Genomic DNA, 12,124 nt, shown 5'->3' on the forward strand with positions numbered 1-12,124 from the left:
GGGGGGGGAGTTGAGGGATTATGTAGGTTTTGTTATAATAAAAAGAAGAAATTTAGTTTGAAACAGCCCAAAGGGAAGAACTGAGAAATAGTTTTTAAGGCTGTGCAGGAGCCCACCCAGGAATCACAAAACATAATCGTAACTTGAATGAAAGCAAGGAAGCAAAATCAAAGGAGAATGGGGAAATGGTAGAACACAACCAGAATCAGAAGAAACTCTTTAGATCGCAATCCTGTCAAATGATTGCAGCCTGGAAGAAAAGTCTTCCTGGTAAGTGGTGGGAAGGGAAGGGTTTCGGAAATAAATAACCATAGAACATAAGTGTGATAATGTTTGCAATGTTACTGCCATGATCTTTAGTCCAACTATACCCTAGAAGCCACTCTTTTTTTTTTCTCAACAAAGTGCCTACTGAGTTCCTTGCACATAGTAGGATTGTAGTGGGAACCTTTTGATGACCTTAGCTGTGTTTTCCTAATTTAGGCAACCAAGGTGGGCCTTATATAATAAGTATGTGCTGGAAATCTACAAAGAAGATTCAGTTCATTCAATACAGAAATCTTAAAAAAAAAACACAAAACAATAGCAGCAGAAGCAAGCCAATAACAAAACTAGGTTCTGAGGCCTGAACCATTTTCCAGTGCATTTTAGGGTTTAGGTATGGGAGAGCAAGTATATGCTCACTAGAAAGTTAAACTAGCACATGCGCAGAGCAGCTCTCACTATCCTTCCTAAGCACCTAGAGACACTCACCTGCCTTCTAGGCCTGAAAGGATAGATGTTAATTGGTGGTAGCTGGCGTTAGGAAGAGTAATATGTGCTAAGGATGGGAAGAGGAGAGTTGCGTGTGCCCTCTATTCCATCCTCTCAGAGGCTTCCTTTGGCCTTGATTCCCTGACATATTCTAAGTTCACGTACAAACTAAATCAGAGGCACAGATCACTACATTCTAGCAAATGCCAACTAAGGAAGTGTATCCCCCTACAATAAGCTAATGAAAAGCTTGCTTTAAAGATTACATTTTAACACATGAAATCCATTTACTTAATGTTGAGAGACAATTTGTAGCTTATTGATCTTCTCAATTTTCATCTCCTCTATGAGAGGTGTTGGTAAAGGGAAAACAGATGAAGTCAAGTTAGTCGACTTGTTGGTTTGCACAGAAATGAGGTTTTTTTTTTTTATGAGTTGTTTTTTTTAAAGGAAGTCTGTGAATTTCTTTAGATGTCACATGTCATTTTTATGTCTCTAGTCTACCATTGTAGGTGGTTAGAATCTGATCATATTTACAACTTTCAGGCCTTGACAACTCCTTGATCTGAGGGATTTTATGTAAGTTATAGAGGGCCTTTCTTTGTGCAAGATGAGTGAGAAAAATAGTCCCTATCTCAAAGAGCTAATATGTTCTCAATAAGCAGGATTAAAAAAAAAAAGTCTATATTTTCTATAAGGCCTTGGTATGGAGGGCCTGTGACTTATAAATACTACCAATCTGTAAGTCGTGTTGTTTTACATAATCCCTAGCTCTTGTGGTTTTTAATTACATTAAGGTAAATTGGCAAATTGTAGGTGCTATATTTTAAGTCACCACAGAAGAGCTTAATAAAGACATCTATAAAGATAAGCCACATCTTAAATACAACATGCATTTCAAAAAGCAATCCTATATAATAAAACCCTAATATGCAAATCTACCGAACAGCGGAACAACTGACCACCAGGGGGCAGATACTCAATGCAGGAGCTGCCCCCCTGGTGGTCAGAAGCTGGGCTCACAGCTGGTGAGTGCAGCAGCGGTGGTGGGAGCCTCTCCTGCCTCCGTGGCAGCGCTAAGGATCCCCCGGGGGATGTCTAACTGCTGGCGTAGGCCTGCTCTCCTAAGCTGGCAGTCGGACATCCCCCAAGCGGTCCTGGACTGTGAGAGAGCACAGGCCAGGCTGAAGGACACGCCCCCCCACACACCCCAGTGCATGAATGTCATGCACCGGGCCTCTAGTCTTAACACGTTGTGGACGGATCATGAGAATTCTTGTGTTTTCTGTTCTAAGGCTTATGGCCAATCATGAGAATTCTTTAAAAAGATATTAGCTTGTATGAACACGTAATAAATAACTTCAAAATGCAATAGGTATTTAATTTTAAACCGTGTCTTTAACATTTATGAAAAACGTTTTTTGTACTTGTTCAATAGAAACTTATCTGGCCACTGGGTAAAGCTAGTAATAAAACTACTGGTCCGCAATGTGTTAATAATAATAGCCAATACAATACAGTAATAGCTAACACAGGGGTTTGCTCATTTCTAATCAGTTCTGAGCATATATACAGGGCATCCCAAAAAATGCATACACAGTTTAACAGCTGACAGCTCAATTTTGAAAATGAAATGTACTTTAATAAACACTGCCTGTATAATTATTCAAAGTGTGAGAATACATTTTTTGGGACACCCTATAAGCAACCTCTCTTAACTCTCACAGCAACTCTACATGAGGGGTACTAGCATTAGCCTAATTTTGCAGATGAGAATGCAGACACAGAGAGCGTGAGTAGGCATAGATGGAAAGAGAAATGCTGGGAGGCTGAGTGGGAACAGGATAGTTCAATGTAGCACCAAGAATGTGGAAAAGAGGGAAACCTTCCAGAGTCCATAATTAGTGAACTGAGTTTCACTAAAATCTGAAAGGAGAATAAGAAATTCTATTGTACTAAACTGAAAAAGGTGACTGAGCATAGAGCAGCACAGACTAAAACCACACAAAGAATACGTGTACGTTACAGTGCATACATGAATTAGCCATGACCTTTGAGGAAAGGTTAAAACTATTTTTAAGTTTCTGACATCCTTGATAATTGTCAGGGAATTAAAACAGTGTTGTAGAAAAGATAATCCAGAAAAGTCAGCAATGTCCTTAATACAATAAACCAAGAGAAATACAGTTTTGCTCTATATTTATGATACTAACCCAGAAATAAAAATGTATCATTGAAATGAAAAATAGCATTTCATTTAAATATCATTAAAATGTTTCCAATCTTCAGGAGTCATCTCAGTTTTCATCTCAATGCTCAATGTTTGATGTCATGTACATCTATGCAAATATCATTATCGAAAATTTATAACTGAATACATTTTTCTAACATAGGCAGAAGAATAAAAATTACACTAAGGCAGTTATTTTTGTTCCCCATTTAATAAAATTTCAGAATAAAAACCATTTTAAATGTACAAGAGAAACTCTCTTAATGAAAAATATCTGTAGCATACTGTAACAAAAAATGATAAAGTAGCCCAATATTATAAATCATGCATTTTACAGCGAGCATTCCAGAGTTTGGCCACCTGGTTTGAGCCATAGTTCTATCAGCCTTCTAGTTTAGTCCAAGTTCCAGTGGACACATTACTTGAACTCTTTCCTCAATTTTAAAAAAGGGAGTACCAAGAGAACCTACTTCATAAAGCTGTTGTAAGAATAAAATAAAGAATCTCTGCAGTGCTCTGCCGGCTACATGGAAGGGACTCAATGTGTTAGCTGTTATTTTCATTACATGTCATTATATAAGCATTTCATTATATAAGCATTTCATTATATAAGCACTTACTATTTATGCATAAACTATACTATAGAACTAGAAAATCAATTTTTCTGAAGATTTCTAAATCCACTGGAAAAAAGTAATGTAGACCTGACCAGCCATTTTAGTGATTACTTTTTTAAAAATTTCTCTAACATTTTATCTAAAGACTGAAAGAGAATCACCAACCTGGTGGACAGCATACCCACATGGCTCTCCACAGAGTTATGTGGGTATACTCTCATGAAAGACAAAACATCTGATATGTTATTATTTCTAATTTGGTGCCCATGGGGTTTCCCCAATGCAAAGAAATAAGCCCAAGGAAACTATAAAAAGCAACAGCCCATAGTTAAAACAACAACAAGCAAACTGACCTGTAAATGCCAAAGCGTTCACCTGCAACTGAGACCAGTCACATCTGAGTGTCTGTGCCACTCCCAGAGCATTTAAAAAAATGCTTGCATCATATACAATGATTTTTTACATATAAAGGTTTATTAGGTGGAGCATGTTAAGGCCATAGTTAACAGAGCAATTTAAAAGGCTAATTAAAAATGAAAAATAATATTTCATTTAAATATTAGAATGTTTCTAATCTTCAGAAGCACAGTTTCCTTTGTTTTAATCACAATGTTTCAGATGTAAACTGGCCTAGAGCTTAGCATCTGGCAAATACTGTTCTGGATGGACAAAACCGAGGCAAGCTTTCAATTTTCTGTTCTCATACTTCATCATTCTTTCCTCCCCATCTTACACTTCTATTCCACTTTCCCTCCATTTAGCTTCAATTTTATGATATCCGGTAGATGAAGTTTAGATTTCTAAATCCGACACCTTAAGCTATTTAGAAACAAGACAACATGTAACACTCATGTAGTAATTAAATGCATCATTTGCCAACGTAGCACCTAAAATGTTTACTCTTGAATGATGTCATCAAATACCATCTACCCCTTATATCTTATTTTCTTTTCATAAGCCATGGAGAAAGTTTCCATACCTTAATTTAGAATATGATTTTATGTACATTTCCTGTGAACTAGAAATATACAGACTGAGGTGAGTACTTACTTTTGATCAATAAAGAGAGGATCAAAGAATTCCGTTGTGATTTTGTTTGCATACAGGGAACAACCGGTCATTGAGCATAGCCCTAAAATGCATCAGAGGGAAAGGACCGTGGTTAGTGAGTGCTACTTCATTAACACGGCGAAAGTACCTTGTTTGGGAGAAAGTTACTATTTACCTGACAGTATGAACACAACCCCAGCCAAACAAGCAATTTTAGCTTTGGCTTTCTCTGAGCCTCCGACTTTGGTACACTTCATTCCAAACAGGGCAATTATGGAACCAAAAAAGCCCAGGCTGACAGCGGCAATCATAAGTCCTCTACATGCCTGGATATAACCTGCAATTAGAGTAGGTCATTTACATGTTAACATAAAACAGGTGGCTGTCCAGGGAGAAATCCTCGTTCTACATTGTCCTCCTGAACGATTGTTCTGTTTTCCAAAAAAAAACAAAAGTAAATAAATAACCGTAATTGTTAAAACACGGGGTAAGACAAGCAAGAAGGGAAAACAAGTTAGCCTACATGGAGTGCCTGTTGTATGTCACACACTTTTAAGTTCAGTTTATGCATAATCTTCAGATTAGCTCGCTGGGTGCTATTATTCACATGTGAGGAAATCGAGGCAAGCAAAGTGTCTATGATATGACAGAGATGAGTTAGTAAGAGGCAGGAATGGATTCCATACCGATATGACTATACAATCCAGGTGATGCTGCTTTTCACTGTGCAATACATCACCTGCCACGATCTCGAGCCTCTTACTCCTTTGTACATTAGAACTTTTAAACAGATGTTTTAATGGTTCAGACATTATAAAATTTATCATTGGGCAGCAAGACCTCCCAAAGGGTGAAATCTTCCAATATTAGTGAAAGCTTATAAATGAGAGCAACTAAAATATAATCATGAGCCATGAGAAGTCTAAATTAAGAATTATTATAATGGCTTTGTATTATTTCCAGGGCACATATGATAAAATGTGGTTTAAAAAAGCATTGGCTATTTACAGCAAGAATAGCTTATAATTATTAAATTAACTGATTACATATAAGTGGATGCTTTCAAAGCAACCCTAAAAGCTTGTTCTGTTTGTTTGTTGGATCATTCTTCCTACAACATGTATTTCCTTAGTCACATATTTTTATTTGCACAGCCATGGTTATGATAAATTCAGCCTGGCTTTCTCCAGACATTAAGAAATGTTAAATTAAGACTGTCAAACTTCAGTGGGAAGCCTGGGGAGGGTTTCACAGCCATGGTTATGATAAATTCAGCCTGGCTTTCATCCAGACATTAAGAAATGTTAAATTAACAGGATTTAAACTAATAACTTTGTCCACATATGGACATTTTCATTTCAGCCTGAAAAAAATGCCACATTTCAATCTGAAACAGTGATGGCCCATACTAGGTGTAAGTATATATTTGTTAAGCAAATGAACATACATGTACTTCAGGTTTACATTTGGAATTAAACTTGTCAATCTGTAAAACCTTGTTAATGCCAAGAGACTGAAAGTTACTTATTGTGTGTCCTCAGACAAAAGCTATAATGAATAAGATTTCTAAGACTATGATAATTATAAACTCAGAAAATAATGCTGGCAGGTAGCCTTCAGTCTCCATGTTTCTTTGGGAAAGAATAAAATTTTAAGTTTTAATCCTATTCCTATGATCTATTTTAAAGAGTTCACAGAAGATGTTCTATTTAATTGAACAAATTTAGGCCCCCATAAATTCAGACGGCAATGACAATCATCTTCTATTTTGTAGCATGAACTACTCCTAAACAAAATCATTTCGCTGATGGTGAGACCATCAAAAACAGCAGCAGGAACATTTTTAGCAAAACGAGATAATGGAGGCTGGTTTTGGTAGCAATGATCACACTGCAGGGCTCTCTGGGGGGACTGCTGCCCAATACTGACCCAGCTCTATTTTAAACTTCAATCCTCAAGTCCCTCTACCAGAACCCAGGGAGCAGGTAGAAACCCAGATAGAGAGAAGAAGCCTGTTAGTTCCTTGCAAGGTTAAGGAGAGTCTACCAGAACCACAACTGCCTCATCACTTATCCCCAGAGCTACTGGGACAGTGTGTGGGTTCTTCATAGCTTTATTTTAATCTATGGTTTTGAGGTGTTTTAGCTGACTCTTGACTGAAATCACTCAACGGACAAAACAGCGTGTGTATGATGTAACCTCAACAATATATGTGTAAAAAAAGAAATATCCTACAAAACTTTACCACGAACCTTAATTTGCATTTACTTTAGTAACCTTACAGGCTTTATGAATAGAAAATGCAGGAGCCTGGCAAAAGTTTAAGTCCTACAGTCCGACCCTTTAGACCACTAAATACGTTTTCCCAGATGGTAAACAGTGGTTAGAATCCCATGCTGATGAATTCAGTTCTCAATAGGACTGGGAAAATAATAGCAGCCTTTAAACTTTATTTAACCACTACGCATACCCTTTTGTTCTGAGTTCCTCACTCAGTTCTCCCATCTCAGCCCTTGGCACATGTTTGGGAGTAGAGATGGGAAAGCAAGGTTCTGATGCGGTCAGGTCCTTACTCGGTACCCCTCAAAACCCTGATTTGAGGGCAAGGCACCTCTCTCTGGATGGAAAACAGTACCAATAAATAAATTGCTAATTTGTCTCATGCACCAAAATGGCACTTCACCAGCACAATCATTGGCTAGATTTCTAAAACGGGGAGCAAAGAGGAGGGATTGGGGTTCCCAGGGATAGCTCCCCTGCCAGCTATAAATGCAATCCAGTTGTTGGTAAACCTGAGCTTTGTGAATTAGGGGCTACCAGTCCTTAAAACACCCACAGACTCAGGCCTGAGGTGACTGCCAACCAACTCAGAGTTTATCTTTTGCAAGGCAGACCTCTACAACCTTACTTTCAAACAGTTCCTCGGGGCAAAACTTATAAGTAAAACCATCAAGCGAAGTGGTGGTAAAAACTAGTCAAGGAGGCCATTATTTTTGACAGGTCTAATTTACTGACACCGTTAATAGCTAATTAACACATTAAGGTGCTGAAGCATGAACATATTTACTTAGAAGTTCTCTGAAGTATAATTTATAGTTAATTCTCTTGTACAAAATGGCAAACATTCCCACTAACAAAAATAGATGGCATATACTAAAAAAACAACCTGGCTGAAAATTATTCTCAGCTAAAGTTCAAGTGGTGTTTTGAAAGGAACATGGGTTAGCAATAAATAGAAATCACTAGCTTAGTCAACTGTGAAATGTTTAATTAGTAAAATGTAGTGGCCTTAATGAATTCTGTTAAAGGAAACCTTCAAGGTGTCCCTTAAAAGTTGTGTTTCACCCTGGCCAGGTGGCTCAGTGGGTTGGAGCATTCGCCTGTACACCAAAAGGTTGGAGGTTCAATTCCCAGCCAGGAGGAGTACTGTAGGTAACCGATTGATCTCTCTCTCTCTCTCTCTCTCTCTCTCAACCAATTGATGTTTTTCTCTCTCTCTCTCTCCTCTCCTCCCTTCCTCTTTCTCTCTCTCTCAAGTCAATTTAAAATAAATGCATATCCTCAGGTGAGGATTAAGAAAAAAAGTTAAGTGTTTTCCAAATGATGTGTACCTTATTTTCCATTGCAAACTAGCAAAAATGAAAATAGCCACTTGGTGGAGACAATTTCCTAGTGAGAAGAAAAAAAAATGAGCTTTTCTTATGCTAGTAGCTTTGTGCATTTTTTGCAAATACTTTGAAAGAAGATAGGTATGGGGAGAAGGCATGAACTTTGAATTTTAGCTTTGTTCTTCTATTTACCCACTGTGTGCCCTTGATTGTGTTAGCTAATCTCAGCCTCTGTTTTCTCATCTGTAAAATAGGACAAGAGCTTTTACTTCACAGGATGAATAAAATGAACAGTGTCTGGTGAGGGGGTAAGAAACTCATGGAAGCTTCCCTTCCATAAAACTAATATTGAGTCTAAGCAGAAATTAGGGTTGGGCTCTTAACATGGCATAACACTAACTCGAGACATTTAGCTTTTTCTCAGCTTCATTTTCCTTACAGAGAAAACGGGGTGATATGATACCACCTGATCATGAGGAATCAGAGCTTTGACCTCACATAGGAAATTCAGAATAATGACTCCATCATCTGCTTCCAAGAGGTTTGTTCTTCCACCTAAGACTAGAAGAGAGAACCATGAGCTTTCTCTCTCCTTTCTTGGCTTTTCTTCTCAATCCAGACCTCGTGCCTGGTCAGGCCTGTGGCCCCCATAGCGCATGGTAACATAACTTTCTCCCGTCACTGCAAAGGCAATGTTAGGAAGTTCATGTGCAGCATGCTGTCAGCAGGAACTGCCTCAGGACCAGCATCCAACAGATACGGCTGCCCTGGGAACACACGCCAGAGATTGATGTTCTCTCCCACATTGATGGTTTTTTCTCTCTCCCTCTCTCTCTCTCTCAAATCAATTTAAAATAAACACATATCCTCAGGTGAGGATTAAGGAAAAAAGTTAAGTGTTTTCCAAATGATGTGTACCTTATTTTCCATTTCAAACTAGCAAGAATGAAAATAGCCACTTGGTGGAGACAATTAAGGGGGCCGCTTTGAAAAATTCTACTGGTAAATGGGGGAATCAACTCCTTTCTCTATGAAACTGTCGCAGTGTCACTGAATCCCCATGTGTTATTCTGGGAGATACAGAAAAGTAAATCTGTCGCTTTGGAGTAGGCAATGCCTCCCTAAGCCACAAAAGGCAGAGCCAGCAGGAAGAGTCCGATTAATCTGATTATAGCACACATTTCAAAGTCCTCTTAAGTTTAAAAGACAAGCAATAGGCTGAGAGTGCAACATTTATGACAAATCAAAGATTGACATCCAAATTTAAGAAAACAAATCATTCTAACCAAGAGGAAACTACAGAACCACGGGTATAAGACATGAACAAACAATTCACAAAAGAGGCGGGGGAGGGGGAGATCAATATATGATAAGATGTTCAAAATCAGTGCTAATCAGATCAGGGAAATGCCAAGTTAAATGATAACATGATAATGTCACCTATAATATTGGATGAAAAACTTAGTGGTGAAAATGTAGAGAAATAGGTAGTCTCACACACTGTTGGTAGAATGTAATTTGGCAGTATAAATTGAATATTAAAATGAATATTCCACTGCCCTGACAATACAATTTCTCAGTATGTACTCTAGAACAACACACATACAGACAAAGAGACAAACATAACAATTTTCAGTGAAGCACTAACAAGAATGAAAGGCTGGAAAGGGTCCAATGTCCTACAACGGGCAAATGGTTAAATAAACCAGTTTGTCCAGACGAATGAATACTACGCAATCATTACTTCTATATGTATGGACTGGGAAAGATAAGTTATTAATTTTAGAATGCTGCAGAATAGTGCGTAGGGTGGTGTTATTTATGTTTTTAAAAGTCCTTTTCTAGACACATGGAAGGCTATTTTGCAAACTGGGTTGTATATAAATGTCACTCCTTTCCATTTGCTCCATTCTAGAGCTTAATAATTGAGGGCTATCCCTCCTTCCTTCTGCCTCCAAATCTTGATACCATGCCCACTTTCACCTCAGACGTATTATTCTGCACGTAATAATATCCAGCGAGCTCTTGTTTGTCTCTCTTCTCTCTTGTCCCCCAACTGTCCTACAGAAGGAGCCATACCTATCTGGCACTCTATCTCAGGTAACAACAATACAGTTACAACAGAAGAATGCGCTTAAAACCGTAACTGTTAAGCCCGTATTCCTGAATGTAAGCCACAGAAACAAAGAAACAAGAGGCTGTCTGTTCAAAGCATCTACCTGGATGTGTGCTCTGCAGAGCACAGAAAATTCAAGGGCAATTCTAGGGGATCCACAGTGTGCCAGCTACTGATTTGACACAGCAGGGTGTCACCCATCTACAACTAGACACGTCGGCCCTTATAGGCAGGTTCCATCAAATACCACCATTGAGCAGCAAACATTTGCTTTCCGTGGCAAGCACCATCTCAGGGGAATTAAATCTTGTCTTTTATTTACTCAGCTATGCAAATAAAAACTTGCAGGGCAGTAATAAAAGAAAAAGAAAACACGTCAAATCTAGAAATAAGTGACTCTCCTTAAGTTTCTGCGGGGATCCATCCAGTCCTGCGCTGTCAAATCCTGGAGGAAGAGCCTAGAGCAGTGGTTCTCAACCTTGGCTGCACATTAGAATCACCTGGGGATCTTTTGAAAATCCTGATTTCTGGGCCTCATATTTTAAAAAGATCCCCAGGTGATTCTGATGTGCAGCCAAGGTTGAGGAACACTGGCCTAGAGCGTGAGCACGCATCTGACCACGTTCATATCGACGGTTCTCTTGAAACTAAAACAGAGCCAGTTTTCTACCTGAACATCGATCTACCCGTTGCTACAATGCAATGCGATATAAAGCCTAATTAACAAAAAACAATGTAGAAAGCAATTTAGAGAAGGACACCACGAGGGAGGCCCGGAGAGGCACTGGCTCAGAACCTGTCAGTCTCCCAGAACCTGTCAGTCCCCCGCACGCACGAGATTCTGAGCGGCCAGGACTCTACCCCCTGAGGCTCAAGGGCTATTTATTTTCCTAACATTTGGAGGAACCGTTAAAGCCCGGGCTTTTTGGGGAGGGCGGGGGGCGGGGACGCCTCCTATAAAATGATTCCTTTTCTCCTGCCCACTTTTAAAAGAATTCACGAAACAGCTAAGGGAGTTCAAGGCAAGCCCATTTCGCTTGGACGAGTCCATGACACCCTTAGAATCCAGCTCCTCTGGGGAGCGACGCAGAAGACAAGCCCCCTCTGCGTGACTCCGTGTCCTAACCGTCCCGTCCGCAAGAGATGGGGGTCCCACAACCGTGTCCTTTACTCTCAGGACAGCAAAACTACTCCCCTCCACCCGCGACCCCCGAAAGTCACCCGCCCCATTTAGGCCTGTCTGCGTGTCCCCCTCCCAACCCCCACCCCTAACACGGGCTCCCGGGCTCCCATAGGAGCCCATGCAGGACCAACGTCCAGGGACGGAGAAGGACGGAACGGGGGACTCGCCCCAGCTCCCTGGGGCCCCAGGGGAATAGAGGGACCGATCTCAGAGGAGTCTGCCCGCCCCACCCCCCAGGTCCCAGCGGGGGTCGCGAAGCCGAGCGGGCGCCCCGTCCGCTGGCCTGACAGGAGGGAGGGTCGGGGGCAGGGGCCCGGGATGCAGACCGTCCAGCGCCAGCATGGAGGGGAAGTCCTTGCAGTTGGAGACCCCTGTGGAGTCGGTAACGCATGTCTTCCACAGGTTGGCCCAAAAGGTGGCGGTGGTGATGACCGTGCCGTCGTTGGTGGATACCTTCCAGTAGTCGGTGGGCACCGTGGAAGACACCAGCAACCAGCCCGAGATAGACACGGTGAACGCGATGATCTCCAAGGCGGTGCTCGCCATGCCGCCCGCTGCAGCCGCGCT

At 40.5% G+C, this 12,124-nt stretch overlaps 1 protein-coding gene across 3 annotated transcripts in view; it reads right to left on the reverse strand.

The window, feature by feature from the left end:
• CLDN10 (claudin 10) overlaps nt 1-12,124 on the reverse strand; it is a 131,505-nt gene that overhangs the window by 15,205 nt on the left and 104,176 nt on the right. For 2 of the 3 annotated variants that reach the window (XM_005882386.2, XM_005882388.2), the window contains 2 exons: nt 4,826-4,987; nt 4,651-4,732 (listed from right to left, as the gene is read on the reverse strand). In XM_005882386.2, coding sequence (XP_005882448.1) covers nt 4,651-4,732; nt 4,826-4,987 — 244 coding nt within the window. Of the gene's footprint in view, nt 1-4,650; nt 4,733-4,825; nt 4,988-11,883; nt 12,119-12,124 lie in introns of those variants that run through there. The other variant, XM_005882387.2, reaches the window with a different exon arrangement.

Source organism: Myotis brandtii, unplaced genomic scaffold (genome assembly GCF_000412655.1).
Source record: "Myotis brandtii unplaced genomic scaffold, ASM41265v1 scaffold71, whole genome shotgun sequence".
Taxonomy (NCBI): Eukaryota; Metazoa; Chordata; class Mammalia; order Chiroptera; family Vespertilionidae; genus Myotis; species Myotis brandtii.